The 24,486-nt window shown below is 41.4% G+C and overlaps 1 protein-coding gene across 1 annotated transcript in view; it reads right to left on the bottom strand.

The window, feature by feature from the left end:
- Positions 1–24,486, bottom strand: part of VGLL3 (vestigial like family member 3) — a 194,013-nt gene that overhangs the window by 167,074 nt on the left and 2,453 nt on the right. Inside the window, exons 2-3 of the mRNA XM_054392005.1 lie at positions 17,022–17,277; positions 11,334–11,837 (exon numbers count right to left, since the gene is read on the bottom strand). Of these exons, the coding sequence (XP_054247980.1) occupies positions 11,334–11,837; positions 17,022–17,277 (760 nt within the window). The remainder of the gene's footprint in view (positions 1–11,333; positions 11,838–17,021; positions 17,278–24,486) is intronic.

The following is a 24,486-nucleotide window of genomic DNA, read 5'->3' as shown; positions in this document are numbered from 1 at the left end:
ATTTATAAGCACTGTGTGGGCCCAAAACAATACCCATAGGGAAGGGTGTTTAATAGCCTCAATGGATCATAGATCAGGCCCAAACTCATGTTTGATCTGAATCTCTAAGAGTATTTGGTCAATTTTGAAAGAATGGATGCCCTGAAAATGCAGGTTCTGTAAACGCCAGATTTTGCTCAGTGCTAAAGGTGTTTGCAAGTTTCTGATTATCAGCACAGAAAAAAAACCATCTTTAGAAGCAATATAATAAAAACACCCTGGCTACAATCTAACATCAGGAAAGATATTTCATTGAAACTTTAGGTGTGAATTGTACTTGATCAAGCTAGAATAAAAGGACAAAAACATCAAAATCTAGTACTATGGAAAGAAGCAAGGTTTAGATCTTTAGAAAGAAAGGCAAGATGGACATTTGAGGTAACAAACAAAAAACCCAAAATGCACAAACACATCACAGACATCTAAAAATAGCATTTTATACATTTTTTTTGCCAGTGCTTCTCTGAGAGCAAGTTCTTTAAACAGAACTTAACAATTTTACAATTTTTTTTAAAAAAATATGTCATCCTAAAATAACCCAGCAATCCTTACCCAAACTTTCTGTATTTCTACAAAAATAGATGCACAATGAGCTACAAAATACTGTATTCCTGAAAGGAGGCGCACTGTAATCAAGGGAAAGTCTTTTTCCTGACAATTGAGATTGTTTGTACAAATATCAAGCTGAACAAAACAAAACACTGTTAAAGGAGCGGAAAGGATTTAGGTTGCCCAGCTGCAGCAGGCTCAGATGAGGAAAGAAAGAAAAGTTAGGGTTTTGGTTTGTTCCAACACTGTGGGACCCAAAAATGGCCTTATAAACAAAAGGCTCAATAGCAAAACCAGAATGGTTGGCTCTTCATCTTCATGTGTCCTTTGCCCATTGCAGAAGGAGGCAATGACTCTTTTATCACCCGCCCAGCTGCTGACTCCAGCTCTAGCTGGTCTTAATTTATCTGAACTTCAGAACCAAGAAGTTTCCTTGCTCTTGTCCTGATGCTGTAGACCTACATTTCAGAAAAGAAAAGAAAAAAAAAATTAAAATCTTACACTATGTTTTCTTCTTCTTCCTCAAACAACTGAAATAAGGACAAACAAGTTTTGAAGAAAAGGAAAAAAAACCCCCACAACTTACCAGCCTAGTGGACTTGTTAGGAATATCACTATTGCTCAGAATAGTTTTGGGCGTTGGTTGAGGGCTTTTTGAGTCTATGAGGGATAAGCTTAAACCGCACTTAAGTTTTAGATGGGCTCAAGCAGTTCAGGAAAGCTGATAAAATCCTGTGTGTGCTTCCTTGGTTTGATCTCATTTGGAGCATGGCATGGTGTGATGAAATCCTTCAGCAAGGTCTGCATAGATAATCTGGTAGAAAACAGTGTTTTTTCCTGGTAGAGGCCAGCAACAGATGCTACTTCTTTTAGAAAAGGCTGGTGACACTTTAGGATCTTATAGTATGTATAGCATCTCACCTTACAGAGGAGAGAGGGAAAATGTTCCTGCAGCATGTAAGAAACCCAAGTAATTTCACCTACAGTGTCAGATTTTTAGCCAAGAACAGCTAGTGCTTCCACATGGGAAAAATTAATGATTTTCAGCTTGCATTTGTTATGAGTTCCTCTAACATTTTCCTTTATAAAAAGCGAGGACTATCTAATAAACTGGTGCTGTGTTGTGGCTTTAGCATTATAGACTTGGAATCTGTGTTGCAATATGGGATTTCTCTACTCCAGAGGGATTCAATCTTTGCTAGATTTACACCCAACAGGGCGTATACCTAAAATCCAGACAATAGAGGGGGAGGTGTGGATGAAATTTCCCAAAGATACGTTCCTACTCATTTTTAGGAGAGAGGTGCAAGCCAGTATTTGCAGACATGGTAAGGCACTTTGGACTCATCGTTTTAAAGCCTGCCCCTTCATCCTTTGAGCCAAGTGAATCACACATCATGAAACGAAAGCGCACGACGGGAGCAGAAGGCCCAATATGCAGATGGAACCCACTCCATAGGGACGCCTGCTGTCTCCCTGGTGCCCAGGTAAAGGACATTATAGGAAAACTTCTCACCCTTGTGAGGCCTTCAGATTATTACCTGCTTCTGGTCTCTCAGGTGGGTAGTGATGATTTAGCAACAAGAGGCTCACAATCAATTAAGAGAGATTTCAGGACCTTGGGGCAACTGCTAAAGGGATCAGGAGCTCAGACTGTGGTCTCCTCCATCCCTCTGACATCAGCGACGGCGGCAATGGATGAGGGAACATTTAGGAAGAGCCAACAGGTCAGTTCATGACTCTGGGACTGGTGTCATTGACAGGGGTTTGGATTTTATGATCACTGATGAGTTTAACAGGGCACCAGAGCTACCAGCAACAAATGGGTTGCACTTGTCCCAGAGAGGATAAGGAATCTGGAGCAGGAGTTGGCAGGACTCATTGATAGGGCTTTAAGCAGAAAGGGGTTAATAATCTCATGCCTGCCTATGACACACAGTGAGGCAGCACAGTAGGGGCAGAGGGATGGAGCACTAGTAAGGGCTCTCAACTTGTTGCCCTGAGGCAAGCCAGGGACAAGGCACCAAGACACCCCAAGGGAATCAAGGGATATTCAACTAAGAGGGTGACACAGCCAGCCCAGCTGAAGTGCCTCTATGCAAATGCACACAGCTTGGACAATAAGCATTAAGGGCCACTGTGCTGCTGGAATGATATGACATGGTGGCTATTACTGAAACTTGGTGGGATAATTCCCATGACTGGAATGTAGGGATAGACAGGTACAAGCTCTTTAGGAAGGACAGGCAGGCTAGGAGAGGAGGAGATATTGCTCTCTATATCAATGACCAGCTGGAATCAGTGGAACTCCACCTGGGGAAGGATGATGAACTGGCTGAGAGCATATGGGTGAAGATTAAAGGGAAGACAAGGGAAGGTGATGATACTGTAGGGGTCTGGTACAGGCCACATGACCAGAGAATCAAGCAGATGAGGCCCTCCAAAGGCAAACAGAAGTGGCTTCATGTTCACAAGACCTGGTTCTCATGGGGAATTTCAATCACCCTGACATCTGCTGGAGGAACAACACAGCAAGGCACCGGAAATCCAGGATGTTCCTGGAATGCACAGATGACAACTTCCTCCTCCAAATGGTGGAGGAACCAATGAGAAAAGGTGCTATACTGGAACTTGTTCTAACGGGGAAGGGCTGGTGATCAATGTGAGGCTCAGGGATAACCCTGGCAGCAGTGACCATGAAGCAACAGAATTTAAGATCCTCAGAGCATCTAAGAGGATATATTCCAAGCTTACAACCCTGGACTTTAGGCATGCAGACTTTGATCGCTTAAGAGATCTGCTGGCCAAGAGGAAGGAGAGCCCAGGACAGCTGGTCCATATTCAAGGATCACTTTCTCTGTGCCCAGGAGCAAAGTACGCTGACAAAGAAGGCAAGAGTGTTAGGAGACCTGCCTGGATGAGCAAGAAGGTCCCAGACACAGTGTCACACAAAAAAAAACTCTACAAGGAGTGGAAGAAAGGACAGCTAGAATGGGAATTCTATCAGGAAATTCAAATCAGGAAGCTGCCCAAGCAGCAAGAGACCCAGTTGCAAAAGCTAAAACTCAGTTAGAATTAAATCTAGCCAGGGAAACCAAGGGGAATGGCAAAAGTTTCTGCAGGTACATTAGTGGCAAAAGGAAGACTAGAGAAGGTGTGGCCCCTCTCGGAAAGGAGAACCGGTGACAAATGATGCGGAGAAGGCTGAGGTCCTCGATGACTTCTTTACCTCAGTCTTCACTGGCAAGGGCTCCAGCCACACTCCCAAAATTACAAAAGATAACGGCAGGGGATGGAAGAAGGAATTGCCCATTGTAAGTGAAGATCAGGTTCGTGACCATCTGAAGAACTTGAGAGCGTTCAAGTCCATGGGACCCAATGGGATACACCCATGGGTGCTGAGGGAACTGGCAGATGAGGTCACTATACTGCTCTCTATTATATTCCAAAAGTCTAGTGAAGTCCCCACTGATTGGAAAAAGGGAAACATAACTCCCATTTTCAAAAAGGGAAAGAACGGTGACCCAGGGAACTATAGGCCAGTCAGTCTCACCTCTGTGCCTGGTAAGATCATGGAGCAGATCCTCCTGGAAGCACTGCTGAAGCAGAACAATAACAAAGAGGTGATTTGGTACAATCAACGTGATTTCAAAGGCAAATCCTGCCTGACAAACCTGATGGTCTTCTTTGACAAGGTCACAAGATCAATATACAAAGGGAGAGCAACCAGTGTCATTTACACAGACCTGAACAAAGCTTATAACACTGTCCCACATGACATTCTGGTCTCCAAGTTGGTAAAGTCTGGGTTTGGTGGATGGACCACTCAGTAGACAAAGAACCTGCTTGGTGGCCACACCCAAAGAGTGGCTGTCAATGGTTCCATGTCCAAGTGGAGGCCAGTCAAGTCGAGTCCCTCAGGGATCAGTCCTGGGACCAGTCTTGTTTAACATCTTTGTTGGTGGCATGGACAGTGACATTGAGTACACCCTCAGCAAGTTTGCTGATGACACCAAGCTGTGTGGTGCAGCAGACAGGCTGCAGGGAAGGGATGGCATCCAGGGGGACCTTGACAGGCTGGAGAGGTGGTCTCATGACAACCTCATGAGGTTCAACAAGACTAAGTGCAGGGTCCTGCATCTGGCACTGATATAAGCTGGGCAGTGACTGGTTTGAGAGCAGCCCTGAAGAAAAGGACTTGGGGGTGCTGGTGGATGAGAAGCTCAGTATGAACCACCAGTGTGCACTTGCAGCCCAGAAAGCTAACCGTATCCTGGGTGGGTTGCATCAAGAGAAGTGTGGCCAGCAGGTCAAGGGATGTATTCTCCCCCTCTACGCCACTCTTGTGAGACCCCACCTGGAGTACTGTGTCCAGTTCTGGAACCCCTATTACAACAAAGATATGGATATGCTGGAATGCGTCCAGAGAAGGGCCACGAGGATGATCAGAGGGCTGGAGCACCTCTCCTATGAAGACAGACTGAGAGAGTTGGAGTTCAGTTTGGAGAAGAGAAGGTTCTGACAAGACCTTATTGTGGCCTTCCATTATCTTAAGGGGGGAGCCTACAAGAAAGCTGGTGAGGGACTTTTTAGGGTGTCAGGTAGTGATAGGACTGGGGGGAATGGATCCAAGCTAGAGGAAGGTAGATTTAGACTAGATGTTAGGAAGAAATTCTTCAACATAAGGGTGGTGAGACACTGGAACAGTTTGCCCAAAGAAGAGGTAGAAGCTGAATCCCTGCAATTTTTTAAGGCCAGGCTGGATGTGGCTCTGGGCAACCTGATCTAGTAGAAAGTGTCCTTGCTCATGGCTGGGGGGTTGGAACTAGATGATCCTTAAGATCCCTTCCAACCCTGACAGTTCTGTGATTCCCACTATAAATCATCCATATACTCCACTCTGTGTCATACTATACATTGCCCTGCTACACAGTGCACTTAGACCAATGCATCAACTACCCGATCTGCTAAAAATTTTGGGGAAATTTTACAACTAATACAAGTAGGTGCACCTCCAGACTTCTGTGATGCAACATTTGAAGCTCCATGTTCATTTAACATGTAATCAGTGAAAAATGACAGACCCATGTTTTAAGCATGGATCTCTGATTTCCATATCTGATCATATAGTGAAACACAAAGGAAGACTCATATGTTTTCAGCAAGTCTAACAAGCCTGAGGAGTTCACATCTGATCTGATCACTACATCCTTGTTTTAAGAGCTCAAACAATTAATGTAATTTCCAAACTGAGCTACAAAGTGATCAGTTAATAGCAATAAAAGATGACTGCATATGGCTCTATTCCACACATGGCTCTATTCACATGAAGACTCCTAAGCAGTGTCCAGACACTTTTGTGTCCAGCAGTGAACAGAGAGGAAAAGTAGAACATACAGGTATAACATGACAAACTCCTTTCAGTGGCATTCTGCTGATATATTTCACATGGAATTGCAGTTCCAGGTTTTTTTATACTGGAAAAAACAGGACTTGCCTCAATTAAAAATATGCCTATAAAATCATGTTCAGAGGCTCTTCACTCATTGAAGATGACAAAAAAAAAAAAACCCGAAGACACAAACACACACACACACAAAAACCAACAACAAAAAACACCACAACCCCCCCTCCAAAACCAGAGAAGATTTCAGAAGTGTTTCAGAGTGTAAAGAGTTGTTTGAGGTCACCCATGGTGACTTACTGAGAGGTAGACACCTCTCAGTGACTAAAGACTACCTGAGGTAATGGAAACAAATGAAAAGAGAACAGGTTATACGGCTCCTAGTAGCTTAAAAAACCAAACATAAACACACACTTGTGTAAGAGGGTGTCCACCTGATACTAGCAATTATTATAAGGGGAATAACCAGCTGAACCTGCTAAAAAAACAAACATAAACACACACTTGTGTAAGAGGGTGTCCACCTGATACTAGCAATTAGTATAAGGGGAATAACCAGCTATCTTTCTAGTTAGATGTCTTTGCAACAAATCGAAGTAACTATAACAACAAGGTTTAAGGTATAGCTATTATATCTAGAGCCAGAGAAAACAATCCAAAAAAATAGAGTTGCTTTGGTTACAGAACTGAATGTGTCTGAACTGAACACTTTCCATACCTTTTCTTCACAAAAATCCCATCTCCATCATGGCAAAACTATCTGAAGTTCTAATGCATCATCATCCAAGAGCAATCCTGCTACTAAGCTAGAATTTTCACTTGCAGCCTTCTGCAAGAACATCTTCCTCTTAGCAAGGACATCCTTGCTTGTGTTGCATAAGTCAGTACTGGCATACCAGCACAATTCTACATCTCTGGGCTACTAATGTTATAGCTAACTGCCACACATGCAAAATGCAAGTTCTAAACAAACTTAATGAGTTGCAACAAACCCATGGGTTGTGTGTGAACAGATAATTCTACAGAAGGCAGAAAACCAACCACTGCAATTCCATATTCAACCTGATACACTGAGGTACAGGCATTTCCAAAAGTGGACTTTCCAGTTAGCCAGGACAATTAGAGGATGTTGATTAACTCACCTAAATGTAATAGACCTCAATGTACATAATTTTGCATGATAAAGGATGTGCACCTCAAACTTAAGACAGACTTACTGTCCTCAGATATGCCAAAATCCTACTCTGTTTTTAGTGTGCTGAGACTACAGAAAGCTTCCTCCAGCACATCTGTCCAACAGCAGGGCAGGATACCCTCATAGGCTTAGCAGGGTATATTGGTCTGCTCTCCTACTACAGGGCTGCTCACAGACCTGGCAAGCTGCCAGCACAGCCAGATACAACTGACCACCTGAAACACCTGGTCACAGGGCAGCCTCCCACTCTGCTCTAGAGGGAAACACTAATGGCCATAGCTATCAGCCTCACTGCAAGAGGGCAATTGCCCTCCTCACCCTTCTGGTCATAAGTGCTCAACTTGGCTTGCGCCCCCTTAACATAAACACAAGGATTTAACCCCAACACTGTGGGATTATGGCTGCAGCAATGCTCTCTGTACGTATGCCACAAATGCAGTTGTTGCTCTTGAAGAGACTGAACTTGCATTGCCTGACATCAGCAAAGCAGGGAGTTGTGGCCTAAAGCACAAATATGCTGTGCTTGTATTAATGTGTTTATATCAACGCTTGATACAAAACATACTTTTATATAGAGCATTATAGCTTGGGCACTTCAACTTTGGAAAGACATTGCATACCATCAGCCACAAATACAATAGGTTTTTAGTAAGATTTTGATGCAGACTAACATTTCTTTAATCCCACTTGTACCAATAAAGAAGCTTTTAAAAGGGTTAATTTGCAGCACACAATGTGAGGATTAAGGCACATTAAATGAGAATCAGATAGCTAAATCCCCCTTCATCCTCTAAACTGGGACCATGTAAGTTCAAACAGATGTGCAGGACAGATCAGTATGTTGTCAGCTCTCAGAACAGTGACATGCTGATGTCCCACACAATCTGTTCTGAAATACAAATTCCAAAATGACACTATGCATGCAAGAGGAATACTCTCTTAACCTCTGAAGTGATGAGCATCATCCATTCATGAGATCAAATATTTGGTTTAGTATGGGAGAGATGCAACAATGTAGCTGGAGGAGGGTAAGATTACAGCCAGCCTGTACTGATCCCTACACTATCATTCCATGTAATCCAGCGTGAGGAATTTTGCAAATGTTTCTATAATCGCATGTGACAGTAGCACAAGAAACATGACCCACTATAAAGGGGAAGAGGGCAAGAGAATCATTTTGGCATCTGAATAGCTCTGAAAAGCAACATTTAAGGGGACACCAAATGATCTTTTTTTATATAAATCATCTGAAGCTCATGAAATATGATATATTGACAGCTCCTGAGGTTGATGACTTTTATTCTCCAGGGCCATATGACCAAAGACTTCCAGAACTGAAGTTTTCTTGCCACTGTGGCCTTATTTTACTATGTACAAACCACTTCTATCCCACAGAAAGCCTGGACACTCTTCCAACCCCTTCAGCTTTCAGCCTCTCTGCTGAGATTGTCTTCTCACATTAGAGTTACATGTAATGAAATTGTGTATTATCCATTATAATCCTCCCATGGATTGGATATGGTGCAAGAAAAGCTTCACCTCCGCTGGTGACTGCTGGATGCAACTCAGTGTCGTGCTTTAGCAGGCCACCCCACTTCCTGGCAGCACAATACACCTTCCCTGGGATTTCACATGCCCACAAAACACTGGGGCAAGTTAAGCTCCCTTTTTTCACCATGGTCCCTCCTTAAATGCTTGTCACCAAAGCATTTGTCTCAAATGTACAAGTTGCAGGCAAAGTTGAAATAGGAGGTCAGAGCCTTCCTGCCCTTCCCAGCAAGCCTCTGCTTAAGAGAGCACAAGAGAGAGATTGAGTGTGTAGGGTAAATAGGCAAATATTTGTAATGTCACAGGCTACCACTACGTGCTGCATTTTGTTGCCTGCTCCCTTGTCTCCAAAGCCTTATGAGCTAAACTGTGGCTGCCTGATAAGTTTTGCTGCTGCGTTTCAGTTCATGGCTATATTAAGTAGACAAAACCATGGGACACTGGTCTGCTGAGATCCTCCATTCCTGCATACCAGTCACACATTTTTCCTCTTTCTTTTCCCCAATAGGAACTCACGTACTAAAACCCACACATTAGGCGTGGGTCAAAAATTAACGGTTCAGGCCTTTTCCACTCCCTCCCATGCTAAGTAAACAACTATACGACATACAAATTCTGTTAAGTCCTGTCAAAGCCAGGTCCTGTAAATTAGCATCCAATTGTTCCCCTCTACAGGGATTTTCAAAAGGAGCCATGACCGTCAAGCAGAGGTTATATTAGTGCTGGAACTCACAGTCCTTTTTGAGGTACTGTACTCTTATCGAAAAGAGAAAAAGCACCTGGTTTATTAGACATACAGCTACTCAGAAACTCTAGTATGAGTAAACAAACCAACTTGCCCAACACTGAAACAACTCACAATGTAAACTGGACTTAAACCTAACTCAGGTAGTGGTTTCCCCTGACTAACAATCCCTTATGCGACTCTTTGCTCCATTCCCAACGGGCAAGCAAAATATCAGAGCCCTGGAACTGGATTGCTGGGGCTACTGTCAGACGCAGGGGCTCATTCCCCTCTACCACTGGCAGTGACAATTAGAAAAGATAGCTCACTTCCCTTATGGAATTTGTCAGAAAGGTAAAATTCAAGAATCCCAGTCCTGTCAGATTATCATTTTATACCCTAAAGCATAAAATGTAATTCCTCTCATATCACTGACATGTCTAGAAGTGTTATTATGAGATATAAAAGTGTTCACTGTCAAGAATCCTGTTAAGCTTTTTCTTGATTTCTTGAGTCAGCAAGTAGCCTTTTACTTCAAAGAGACTATTGGCTCCCAGTGGTTATTAAGGGAAGAGAGAGAGTTGTATTTGGTTAGCTCAATAATAACTGGGTTGGGGTTCACAACGCTTCATATTTGCAAAATAACATTCTTTTTCCCCATGTGATGGTTTTAAGACCATCTTTTTAATTTTTTGGGGAAGTCCCCTTGGGGGAAGCAAAGGGGGCTTGGTTGTGCTTTTCTGTTGATTGTACATATTTGTAAATGTTGTGAATAGTGTATATTTGTACATATTCATTGCATTCATCATAGATTGTAGATTTGCTTGTAAATACAGCTTTCATTTGCTTCCAGACTGAGCTAGCCTGGTTATTGTCAGTGTGGACAGGGATTTCAGCTCTCACACTGTTACACTCCACTAGCTTTTTGTTGCCCTGCACACTAATCAAAGCAAGAAAGTGCTTCTCACACGTTGAATCAGTTAGTAAGAGATATCAAGATGGACAGATACTTCAGGGAAAAGGGAACAGAGATTCAAACTTATTATTTCCTTAATAAATAACATAATGTGTTTTAAGACCTACTGATCTGCAAGGATTGATGCTGGTGAGATAAATACCAAGCAGAAAAAGAAGACCTCAGCAGTGCATATGAGCTCGAGGATGGATGCAATGGAAACTGTTAGCTACCCATCACCTGTTTGCAAGCAACTATGAACAGCAAGGGCTGTTAGACCGCTCCTAATACTGAGGTGTGTGCCTGCCAGTCAAAGCTTGCAGATGCAGACACAGTTCATAGAAGCTGTTCTATGGCTAAGGACTCTACAGTAAAATTAATCTAATTCACAGACCTCTACCTGTATCCTACAGAAAGAAGTCTAGTTTGATGGCAAGCACAGTTCAGCCACCATCTGTCTATGTGACACCTGGATACAACACAGGAGGGAAATACTGATTTGATCCAATTTAGATGAGTAAGATCTACTCATGTCATCATGTACTGACAAGTTATTACTTCAGTCCTCATTTGAGCTATATTTTGGTGAACGCACATATGAACTGATTGGACAAGCTGGAAGCTTCCACATAGAAGTTTAACCATTTCCCACAAGATTTAAACAAACAAAAAAATGTGCATCATGTCACAACTCATTTGGCTTGAATGGGACCAAGGCAGACAAAGGTCTATCAGCAAATGGCAGGGAGAGCTGAATGTTTCACAGCTCATCTACTCCGACAGCAATTTCAGGAGCGATTCCCACCTAGAAATATTTGGAGAATGCTCTGAGAACAAGTCCACCTACAAGTGCAAGGAGCCCACTTTGTTCAAATTCTTCCTGATAAAACAAGTCATGGACGCAATTGAACCATCTTACCTGTGTCAAACCCAAAACTTGGCACAATGTCCACTGTTCCATGAAAGGCTCCAGCCCATGCTGAGGTAGCGCTGGTGACAGCAGCAGCAGGATCTGTCTTTGTCACATCACACTGAGGAGCAGGAATCCTGGCTGCGCGGACTGAAGGCATCAGCAGGGACCCATAACGTGGGTCACGGTGCGAGCTGGGATGGTGATGGTGCATGTGTGGATGAGGGTGATGGCGATGCATGTACACATCATGCATGTGTGCATATGAAGGGCTCACCTGAGATGCTAAAGGATAATGCCAGGATTCAGATGCAGCAGGGGGAGGAGGTGGGACAGTCTGATGAAGACCATGTCCTGGCCAGCTGCTGGGATCTGGTGTTGGGAAGGTGCCTGGTGCAGTAACAGGGAAATCAGGGTGTACTCCGCTTAAGCATGGTGGAGGGGGAGGCTGATAAGAGCTGGTCCAAAATGAAGTTGGAAAACTGCTCCTTTGGCTTGAAATTGTTGAGCTTTCTGGTAGAGAAGAGAGAAATAAAGTATAACTGAAGCTGAACAACAAATGTAATGACAATTATTTTCTACTCTGAAATTTGTGACACTGAACTCAAGCTTTCTCAACAATTACAGAATCACAGGACAGCTGAAGTACAAGGGGATCCCTTGAGATCACCTAGTCCCAGTCAGACTTTGACTGTCATCCAAATTCCACAGACTCTCTGGGCAACCTGTCCAGCCACCCTTAAAGTTTTGTGGTTTGTTGTTCTTTAAAAGAAAAAAAATGTTTTCTCATGTTCAGATGGAATTTCCTGTATTCTAGTTTGTGTCTATGGCCTCTTACCCTGAAAGCAAGCACTACTGAGGAGAGCTCCCCTATCTTCATTCCTTTTTATTAGATATTCACTCATATTGATAAGATCCTTCCCAAGAAGACTTTTCTTCTTAAGGCTCTCCCAAGATCTTGCTACAGGAATTGCAAAGAAAGCCTAATACCTTACCAGACCAGAACACATAATTTAGAAAGACAGCTGTTGTGCCTGTAAATACTTTCAAAGACAGAGAACCAGGTCACACTGCAGAACAGGAAACACAGATCATAGCTAATGCATCTTTATGTTAGTTCCTTATAGAATATATCATGTTGCCCTTTTCCAAATAGGATCAAACAAGCAGAAACAACTATATAATCAGAATCATAGAATTACTTTGGTTGGAAAAGACCTCTAAGATCTTGAGTCCAACTGTTGACCTAGCTATGCAACTGAAAGAATTTTTTGTCAGTAAAAAAAAGACTGTTCTTACAGTTAGGGCTCAGCTTATATTTAAATGGATTCAAATACCTCTACATTATGAAATCACATTCTAAAAATTCCTCTTTTGAAGAAGCTGTTAGTGTTTTTCATGTGTAGGAAAGTATTGGCATCTCCATTCTCACAATCCTCTTGCCGGCTTATGTTTGAAAGTACTGTTTCATGCAATCTGTCTCAGCTCTAATAGGTTTTTTTTGGTCAAAGATGGAAACATAAAAATACAGGAATTCACTTCTGATGAAAGAGCAGTCATAAAAATAGCCTATGGAGAAATAGACAGGAAAGTTTAATATTTGATGAGACAAGGAATCCTCTGTTCCTCATATTTATGCTGTGGTTTTTTTAATGACCTTTTGTTTTGCTTTGTTTAACAAGCAACTGGAAGGAGACTTGGGTGAAGACACCATTGAGAATGAACAGATTCTTCAAATGCTCCTCCTGCCTCTGAACTTTGCTTACATAAGAATATTTTAGAAACAAAAACTGTGGATGTGTTTTTAGACTGCATCACTAGGACACTCATGTATGTGGTTTTAAAAGTCATCAAAACCACAGATTTTTTTTTCCCCACATATCAGTTTGCTATGATTTAGGCAGTTTATTGGAAATAAAATTTGCAAAGGCGCTATGGACAAACACGGAGAACTTCTCTTTGTGCCAAACTGCTTCAGAGGCCGCCAGCCTGTCTAACAAATTGCTCTGCAGCATGGCTTTCTTCAAAAGGTTTGGGGTTTTTTAGCAACTATTGTAATTCATGCTAGAAGACCAAAGAGAGCTTCAAGCCCTATTACAGAAGTCTCAGCAACGCTACAAAATTGCTATTGGTCCTTGTTTGTAAATTGTTCCTTGTTACAAGGGATTAGGCTGAGATGGAGAGTGCACATGGTTTATACTGTTAACAGCAGGGCTGAGAAGAAAAAAAAACAAAAACAAGCTTCTTCACATCCAGTCTGTTGTTTCCCCCACTGCTCTACAAAGAAGCACAGCTTGACAACGTATTGCCAGTATTTTGAAAAATTAACCTCTGTAACAGAGTTTGTGGAAACTATCTGTCTGTTACCTGCATGGAAAAGCCCTAAGTCCAAATCATCTCACTTCAAAAAAGCACAGAAAAACACCAAGTATCTGCAAGATAACTAATACCAGGAGAGAGCACTTTAAACCGCTGGATTTGCCAATATGAATTCATCTCACGCTGCATATCAGCTTGGCTTTACCAATCATACAGAAGGTCTAAGCCTCAGAAAACATGTTTGGTCTTCTCCATTTTGAAATGCATGCATGTTTTACAAAGCCAACACCACTGTCAGAAACTGTCATGGGCCCCTACTGAGAAACCACTGCCAATGTAACCTCACTGATGAAGGGCAAGTCATGTAACTGGAGATACAGGGTCCATCCACATCATATGAACATGCAAGAAAGCTTCATTCACCCTGAGTTCTCACAGAGGATGCTACTAAGAATTAAGTGTGTGACAACCTTATCAAGGCAGAACCATATCTGTGTTGAAGACACAACCCCAGACCACCACACATTTCCATGGTGTTTAAAGGCTCTCACTTGCTTCCTACCTTTAAAGCAGTGAGCACAACCAATGATCTTTACAGATACCATCATGTCAAATATCTGGCCTCTATAGGACATGACAATGGAGAAATAGTTGTTTCAGCACTGTTTCTGAGAAAGAAGGAAATAAAAAATATGAATAGACTCCATGGGCTTTCAGGAGTGGGGAAGGAGGTATTTTAACAAAAATTATCTGCCAAGACACCACAGTTATCACAAGTGCCTATTCTCAGCAGAGGGAGGCCAGGAGACGCAACATCTCAGATACTACAAAGTGGTGATTAACGCAAATGTTCATGGTGGCTGGACAACACACTGATAATGTGCCAAGGTGTATGCGTTGTACAGAAGACAATGCATGGAATCTTCTGTAGTACAACATCACTTATCAGTTAAGGCAGGAAGAGAAAACCCCACACTAGACCCGGACACTTGCAGCTAGGAAAAACACATTGATAAAAACATCATTAAAGGTAATTTAGTTTCAAGATATTACTAGTTCCATTACTAGTTTCATTAGCCCCTGCAAAAGATTTTGGGTAGCTACACCTTTAATTGCGTGTTCAAAGTCCATGTTACCAGAGCCCATTGCAGAAAAATATTTTATAAAAAGTCAGCTTTTAAGTTAATTTTAGCCTAAACTCATCAATACTTTCAACACATAGAGACAAAAAACTTACTCTTTTCAGGACAATAGGTTCTCTTTTCTATATACACTCAAAATTTGTCCTTGTAACAAAAAAATCCCCCTTAATTTGGTCTTGCATCAGGACACCAAAAAAAAAAAAAATCACCATAAGATGAGAAAAAACAGAAAACATTGCCAATGCCCCCTTTCAGGTAAACAAGAAATAACACAGTGAGCTGAGCAGTCAGTTCATGGCCATACTTTCCATTAAAATCTGTAGCTTCCAAAACACAAAAGCTATTTTCTTGGTTTAATTTATCTTTGAGTAATTTATTGACAGAAATGCTGACTACCTGTGAAGGTTGTTTACAAAAGATCTTTGAGTTAATGGTACATTAACTTCTTTAGGCAATGGGATGCATAACTGTGCATCTTTGACAACTGTACACAAAGCAGAAGACCGCGGCATTAGCCTCATTCCAGCCCTACTTTTTTCAAGCCTTTGGGCCTAATAAAACTCTTGTCCTCTTCTCCAGAAAAGAATGTACCCTCAGCTTTCCCAGCGTCCACTGCTCAGAACCAAACACCCTAGCAGCCTCCCTAGGGATCTTCATACAGTTTCAGCAGGTATAGCTACAGCAGAGGGCATATCCCCTTACTTTATTACTAGAGGACGTTCAGGACATGCAGATCTCCATTATGCACCGATAACATGGGGCATACGGGGTCAGGAGGCAGCATGGGTGAAGAACCCTTATGTCAGGCCACCCTGTTCCCTGCAGAGCCCTTTGGGGAAGGCTGTACAACCGCAGGGAGAGCCAGGAAAAAAGCAACAGGTATGTCTGAGGCCAAAGAGAAGACACACAGCCCCTTCCATGTTATGTCTCCAAACCCAGTGAAGAGGGCTTGCTGTAGGCAGGGGGTCTCTGGGGACTGCCTTGATCCCATCTCTAAAACACTTATAGCCTGTCTGGGCCATTTATAAATGCTCCAGTCTCCTTTTTAGTAAGCATGGATTCAATTCCACTCTCCATCGAGTCAACAGAAAATTTCCCATTAACATTAATGGTCCCAGCTCAAGCCATAAATTCCTCTAGCTCCCTAGCCACTTGTGCTGACCTTTGCTTAAACTTCCTTGGATTCGTAATCAGCTTTCTGAAAAGCTATTATCCTCTTGACAGCAGTTTCCAAAAATCCTGTCTCTCCTTAGTATTTGTGACTTTCATCAATTCACTCTCACCTCAGCATTGTTGATTATCAACACCATCTCTTCTACAAGAATCTTTGAGGTATCTCTCCCTGTCAATATGATGCAAGATCATTGTTCACAATACTTCTTTCATGTGCCTTTGCTAGTCCGTATAAGATCAGAAATAATGCTGCTGCGGATTTAAAAAACTACCCAGACTGACCCACTCAATAACATGGAACTAGCATCTTACTAGCACACTTTCTGCAGTTTTGAAGTATCTGGCAAGATCTGCTCTTTGTTACGTTGATCGTACTTCTATGTGTAGCAAGACCTAAGTGCTAAGTGGTATGCAAATACCTGCAATACTGACCATATTTCTGCTCCCTGCTTGAAAGCAGAGCAATGTCATCCCCACCTTACATGTGGGTAGCCAGTACTGATGGCTTTATGTCTCTCGCGAGCAGGCTGCAATGTACCTCACCACATGCCTACAACCGCATGGGCGAGAGCTTGCACCTGAGCCTGCTCCAGCCTATGCTGGCTCTTCTCAACCTGGAAAGCAGCCACAGACAAATCTTAATCACCTGGCAAAGTCATCTGAGAAGGCTGCATGGGTCTCCTCATGTCCAAGGCCAATATCCCAAACAGCTTTGCTCCTGCTTCATGGGCCAAGTTTCACACTTAGAACTTAAAAACAAGCCTCCAACACTGCAGCAGATGTTTGTGAAGCCATGTGAGCTTTGCCCAGTTCCTTCAAGGCCTCAGCAGAGCCACGGACTATGGCAAGAAAGCAGAAGCCTGCTTCTTCCGCACCTTTGATGCCTCTTTCCCTCTTTTTAACACTTCAGATCTTTCAACCCCAAGAAGCAACTCAGCCCCTTCAAATCTGGGGGGGATTTTTCCACTTCCACAGAGGAGCAAAGTCTCAGCTGCAATACAGATCAACCACAAGACAGATCAAGTATGCTGTACCACAGACAGCAAGTTACTGCTCCTCTTACCTCTCCACAGAGGACTTAGCCCTGCCTTGCTCTTGGTAAGGGCAGTTTCTGGATTGAAGCAACTGGCTTGGCTCAAAGCTCTTGAGAAGTGTTCATCCACTACTGAACCAATGTCTCCCTGGAAGTAAGTGAAAAGAACGCAGCGAGAGTTAAGGTACTCCATCTCAGCAGGCTGGTCCTTCTCATCCTCTTCTTGCTTGCCAGGAAGAGTCACTTCCAGAGACTCCTGCATCTTGTTGTATACAGGTAACTTCTTCTGGGATTAAAAACAAAACAAAAAAGAGATGCATCACTGATGGCATTCAGTACAAGTTCAACATCTGGTTTCCTTAAAGAAAAATAACTTAATATATTGGATATTCATTTTATAACTACAGTTGGAATACAGGGATACTTTGCTCTGGCATTTTACAAAGAAATTACCAGTGCCACTTAGGAGTTTTTATTCCTCACACACAGATGGACCTCTTCTCAGGCAGGTTTCACAACCACAATTTATTGGCAATTGCTTTCACGCAACACCTTCAAAAGAAAACAGACTCTAACAATTTGCTCCTGACTCCCACCTGGAAAGCATATTCCCACCAGCAAAAGCTACAGAGGTCAAGTTCAGCCCTGCAGAAGGATGGCCAGATATACGTCTGCATCTCACCCATTTAGCTGAGTGCACACCAGGTTTTGCTAACAGCACTCCCCTAGTCAACAGTACATAGCCTTCTAGACTCCCCACATCTATTCACTGCTGAAAGAGTTCAGATGGGAGAATTCCATGATTCCTGATTTTTTTTTCACTATATTATGTAAGTATATACACAAATTCTCACTCACTGCCAAGAAAATCTTTATCATAGGAAGCTATACCCCTAGGGTGGCAAGTAGGGTTTGGGAGGGGAGAGAGGTGTTGTTCAATTGATTTGGGGTGTTGTTTTAGTGTTGTTTTGGGGTTGAGGTGGGTTGTTCCCCTCCACCACCACCCCCAACCCCCATTTTTTATCTTTTTTCTCTTTTAAACATCAGCTTCTAGGAGAAAAAAAAAAGGCAAAAATTCAAGTCATAAAAATTTAAACATGTGATCAGGGGGAAAAAGAGGGATTGACAAGTCTGCAAACACATGCAGAAAAAAAATCCACCCCAAACCAAAAACGCAGAGAAGCGTATGAAAAACAAAACCCGCACAAGCCATCTGTGAATGACTATTTCAGAATCTTCTCTCTCTCTCAAACCAAACCTAAATGTCAAAATAAATGCGTGTGAAGATGCAATTTGCATGGAACATATTTTTCAGATGTTCCACTTTACAACTGTTTTCACAGAAAAAAAACCTCCCCACAAGAGTCAAGCTGCAGGAATCATGGCGTTTAGCTAGTTAGCCATTTCCACAGCTGACTTTACACACAAGCAGCTTTGGGAACCCCAAAACAGCTACAACACACACCTAGAAGTTTTTCATATCTTTTCTATAGAACTAGTTTGACATATTTTATGGTTTGCTTGGCAACACTTTAGTGCCATCGCAATCTCTTGAAGTTTACGGCTTTTTCCCCCTTTTCCAAAGTTGTTCTAAAGAGAAAAAGAAATAGCTACACAGTCTACAGACTTCCATTTATATTATTTATCCAATAAATAGGCTTATCTGATTTAGAAATAACGGAAAGCCATTTTTCAATCTTGTACACCATTGATATATTTACATTTGGTGCTTTCAAGTCATGTAAGGAGGCACAAATTCTCTCATGATGAAAAATAGATATTCTGAATAGTTAAAAAAATAGTTGTAAGAAAGAGCTATTGACAAGTGGAACCAAACCCTACAATAACAAAACCTGATAGAAATTAAGCAACATATCTGACAATACAGTAGGTTAACTGATAAATGTCGAACAGCTCAGTAATGCCTTTAATTCTGATGCTGTTACACAACCTGCAATGAGAGATTAAAGTAATTTTACTTTACAGCTTGGGATATCTAGACAATGATCTGGAATTCAAGTAAATCTGTGCTTCAAAAAGCAAATTATATTGTGTCTCTGCTTAACACAATATCACTTACTTAGATATATGGTTTTATCCCAAAATATATAAAGAAAAAAACTGTGGTATTTACTTTAACAAAATGGAAAAAAAGAAGCCAAAACAACAACAACAAACAAACAAACCCACAAAGATGGACACTGCAAATAAAACCAGCTTTACTAGAAACTGATCACTACAAGGAAACATAGTCTGAGACTCTGAAATCAATTGTGGCAAGTGCAGAGTTTTGGGTGAACTGTACTTTTTTTGGTAAATGCTTTGTACCTGGGAAAAAACCCAACTAAATAGTCTCCTACTGTTTGTTAATGGATTACTTACTAAGGTATTACTCATAGTGAGCTTCATGGTTTTGCCTAAATAATCATGGACCGATGAGACATTAGTAAGACAGAAATGGTTGTAACAAAACTGTGTATACAGGAGATATATGCATTAGAAATCTGTAACATATCTCAGCAACTCTTAAAGGTGCATCATAATCCAGAACCTCTTAAAAATGCCAAAGAAGTGGTTGAGGAGGGTGTTTTTGTCATTTTTTGGTTTGGTTGGGTTTTGGGTTTATGTAAAGACCAAGTATGAAAGAGATCCTTTATGTAAGTTTAAGTAGATGGTGATATATTGTATCTCAGGTGTGTGGATATGCCAGACCTTGAGTACACGCAATGCACTTAAAAATTGACTTCTATCACCATAGGTACACTATTTGTTTTTATACAGAGAGTATGCAAATACTTACACAAGAATGCAATTATATACAGAAACACATCATTTAAATTAGCCCCTGGCCTGACTTGGTTATCAGGAAGGAAGTATTTCAGTGTTCCTATATAGAGACTGGAGCTCAGGAAATTAAAACTTATCTCCAGAGCTGCTTCTCTCTGCAGGAATGTTCCCTCTTCCCCAGCCTAAGAATCAAATTAATTTTCCGCTTCAACTCTCATCCCTCACCTCTACTCCATAGACAGTCATTACAAGATATTCTGAGCATGTGTTGTGTGTTTTTTTAAGGCATCAAGTCTGACTTTTATTTAATGTAAAAAAAAAAAAAAGGATGGTAGTATTGATGGACAAAATTACAGTATGGACTGAAGTTATTTACAGTGCATAGTTGTGTTTTGCGGTGAATGTGTTGCAAGGGATGCCACTTCTACATTAAAAGATTTTTCAAAACTGCATAAAGCCTAAATTTGTATTTCAAGAAGGAAATTATCAGACTCTGCAAGTAGGACACTGGTGAGATAAAGTGCATGCAACATATATACATCCTTTCCCTTGTATACTTGCTTTAATAATGTTCTTTCCCCTGCTAACCCTGTTTTTAATCCTTCCTGAACACAAATTTTGTCTTCCTGATTGTCACCTTAACAGTAATCCTGCCATAGTATTTCTGACTCATCTTGTGTGAGTGGAAAACTATGCAAGATCATCAACTGCTGGGGGAATAAAACAAAACAAACCCAAAACTGATTAGGTTTCTGATAACCAATTTGGGCTAGCACAGTTTCACTTGTACTTTATTCATATGAACAGTTCTGGCACATATTTGAACAGTGGATGGTATGTACAACATCTTTACAAAGAGTATTTTCTGACCAAACAAAATGTTATTTCTTCCCTAAGTTCAGGCTGGCGTTGTTCAGCCTGGAGAAGAGGAGGCTCTGGGGACACCTAATAATGGCCGTCCAGTGCCTGAAGGGGGCCTACAAGAAATGTGGAGAGAAACTGTTTACAAAGGCCTGTGGTGATAGGACAAGGGGCAATGGCTTCAAACTGGAGGAGTGCAGATTTAAATTAGATGTTAAGAACAGGTTCTTTACTATGAGGGTGGTGGAACACTGGAACAGGTGGCCCAGAGAGGTGGCTGGGGACCCATCACTGGAGATATTGAAAGTGAGGCTTGACAGGGCTCTGGGCAGCCTGATCTAGTTGAGGATGCTTCTGCTTACTGCAGAGGAGGTTGGACTAGATGACTGTCCCTTCCAACCCAAACCATTCTATGATTCTAGGATCTCAAATACTTTCATATATTCATGAATTCCATGTCTTCCTTCCTTAATATCTAGAGACTGAAATTAAGCAGCTTCTGAAAAACAAAACATAACAAAAATGCAAAATCTCATTTTGGCCAAGACCTACAATACAGAATTAGAAGTCATGTTAGTGCACTGGGAAATAGGGAAATGTGATGTCTATAGCACCTGGTGTCAGTTTATAATAAATTCACACTGGAATGATGAATGTTAAAACCTCTCGAGTAAATAATGCTGTATTACATGGACTGAATTCAGCTTACCCCAACATCACTTTTATTCTTACATACATTTGCAAACAGGCTTTTAAAGAGAATTTTAACTTTTACTGCAAATTTTCTAGCAAAAGGAAACTACAGGTCAATAGCAAATCACTGCTAATACAGTAATATTAAAGAGAAGGTTTATGCCGAATAAGCATCATCCTGTCTTCTTGAGGAAGAATGACCACTTTTAGACCAAGAAAGCATGTGGTCCAAAATTTCACAAATAAAACCATCTTGAAGATGCCTGCTATTTTCTGACATACCCTATCCAGAACCGAGTAAAATAGTTCTCATGCTGTGAAATTCTGGCCACATTAAAGCCAATGGCAAAAGTCCAACTGACTTCAAGGGTCCCAGATCTCACCCAGGGTGTCTGGTAAAAACGAGAGAACATTCCTCTTAGCAAACTTCCAGCTGAAACCAGATAGTAGGCAGCAAAACAGAAACAAGCAGCCACAGCTGAGAAAGTTTTTAGTCAAATTTGAATCAAAAATTCAAGCCAGCTCTTATCTTACATATAAGCTGGTTGCTTATTCCTACAACTTATTATCTTCATGCATGCCATCATACACCATATGGGTCTTTATGTTCCCCAGCATGAAAGTCTAATATGCCTGTGGCCACCTGCTACAAATTTTACATTATGAGAGAAAGAACAGAAACAAAAAAAAAAAAGAATAACTACACTGAGGAAACACTGTATGATTCTATCCTGAGAAAAAGGCTGTCATTTGACATAAACTTCTGAGGAGGAATTTCTGCAACAAACTCAAGGCAAATCATGGACAGTCCTCCATTTGTGGAGCTGTCTGCCAAGCAGGCTCCCGTTGATAACACAGAAAGCATTCAAGGAAGAAGACAATTTCAAGCAATCAGAGCATGTAATGATGGGGCTAAAAGTGGTATTTACAGCATGCCCTGAAAACATGAAATGCTAACTTCTACCCTTGCAAATGAGCAAGCCGAGAGCAAAACCACACGCCTGCTTTCAGGAGAGCTACTGGATTTGCAGTACTAGAGCCTAAACCTCCTGCTATGTTCTACTCTATGGAGGGAAGTGGTGGAAAAACAATTCATTTATACATCTTTTGCTGTACAACGAAGCAGAGGTGTACCATTGAAGTCTAAAAGTATTTTCTGATGTAGATGGAAGAAGATCAAATAGAATTTGGTCCCAAACAGAACAACAAGGTAAAGCAAACCAAATTTTTTAAACCAGCAGTGTCTCATGGGATTACACAAAATAAAAGCGCCCCCCCAGAGGTCAAGGCTTAAATCCTGTAATGCCAAGAGAAGCCTTTAAAGGTGAGTTATATAGGTCTGATCCAGTTTCTAGCAAATTCAGTAGCAGGGCAACCACCAGACTTCAGAACAAGCCTTGAAAAAAGCATGTAAACTAAAAAAATTCATGTGAAGCTATCTTCTGCTGTTATCTGCTGTGTAGGTACTGCAGACTGACCCATAGTATAATATAAGCAGTATAATACACCCATCCTCGAGTATAATACACCAGTTCTCAAAGTTGTAAGCATGTGATACAAAAAACTTTACCAAAAAACTAAGTTACAGTACGTGAATTATAGTTTAGTTAGAGATAGCTGACATGTTACATGTGGCTCATCCTTGTCTGCAATGTTGTTAGTCTGGAAGGAAGAGTTGAGTTAGTGACCTAATCTGCTAATGGAGACAAGCCCTTATCTGGAAAAAGTCATTCTACAGTACTGCCAGCAGTTAAGTCTGACTTGAGCATATCACAACTTTTTATGCAAGACTCAATTTAGCAAGGACGGTGCTGCCTTAGCTTGCTACATGCACATACCATGCAAAAATTCCAAAAGTAACATTTACTGTAGCTTCTCATTTCAAAGGTCTCAAGTTCAACTGTTAGTGAGACAAGGTGAATCCCACCTTAGCTTCAGCTCTGCAGCTTGCTATATATATAGGTTGACAAGGCATGGCAAGACCTTGCAGCATTTCTTATGCACAAAAAATAGAATGGGATTTTTCACCAATTATGTGCTTCCAGGGTCTCTTCAAATGAGCACCTCTCTTATACACATTCCTCACCCAATCCATAGAAAATCCAGAAGTTACTACTATATCTGCACAGCCACTCAGGAAAGCATATGATGAAGAAAGTTTGTATTTTGCCATTCTGCAGGCCTTTACACCTGAGGCAGTCACAGTTCTTTACCATACCCAGGAATACATTCTTAATTGTAACACATTCTCTGTCCTTTGGCAAAGGAATATGGAAACTCCAATTTATCTGTAGAATTAGAGCCATATCCCATTTTCATCAGTTCCTTCTGGCACCATGCAAGCATGGATATATCCATACTCAACTTACTTCCCTCCAGCAAACACCCTGAACTTCGGCAATCTCAAAGATCTAAGGTGCTAAGCCTCCACTGCCATTAACATTCAGCAGGAATTCAGACTTCAGTCCATTAAGAGCTCTTTAAAAAAATTCCATCTAAATTAATTTGCCAGAAAATCCTCTGTTGGTTATGGATTGGTGAAAGTTAGGCTTCCAGAAAGTCTGCATTGCTGTGCAAGGCAAAAATTATTTCTGTGCTGATTTTAAGGCAGTGAAAACTACAAATACAGAAATGTAGGAGTAATTTTGGAATGGGGCAACTCTAAAAAGGCATGTCCTCGGGAAAAAAATCACTTCTGCACAACTTGAGAGCGTTCTAGTCCATCATTTAAAAGAAACCAAGATCTGTTATTTAAAAAAAAAAAAAAAAAAAAAAAGAGAGACATCCATTCAAACACCTTTCACTGAAGAGCAGTGGCACTAGCCAGTCATTTGCTGGCATCGTATGTGACTTTCGTAAGTGACATTACTTACCCAATGCTAGACCCTTCTGCTGGACCATGTATGCAGCACATGACCTACAGAAACAGGATGAGTTTACTTCTCCAGAGAGAGGCATCATAGCCCAGAACTTCAGCTTATACATCTGCAACAGCAGCTCCACAGCTAAGGAGACTGCTTTGCTCTTTAAAGGATACAAAACTGATATCGAAAGCTGGCACAGCCAAATACATATTTGTGACAGATTTATTATAAATACCTATGAAGATGCACAAGCCTTAGTTAGAACAATATATCTATGTCTCCTCACACCC

The sequence above is a fragment of the Indicator indicator genome, chromosome 1 (genome assembly GCF_027791375.1).
Source record: "Indicator indicator isolate 239-I01 chromosome 1, UM_Iind_1.1, whole genome shotgun sequence".
Taxonomy (NCBI): domain Eukaryota; kingdom Metazoa; phylum Chordata; class Aves; order Piciformes; family Indicatoridae; genus Indicator; species Indicator indicator.
The sequence above is the reverse complement of the archived record's forward strand: the minus strand, read 5'-3'. Positions and strand labels throughout refer to the sequence as shown.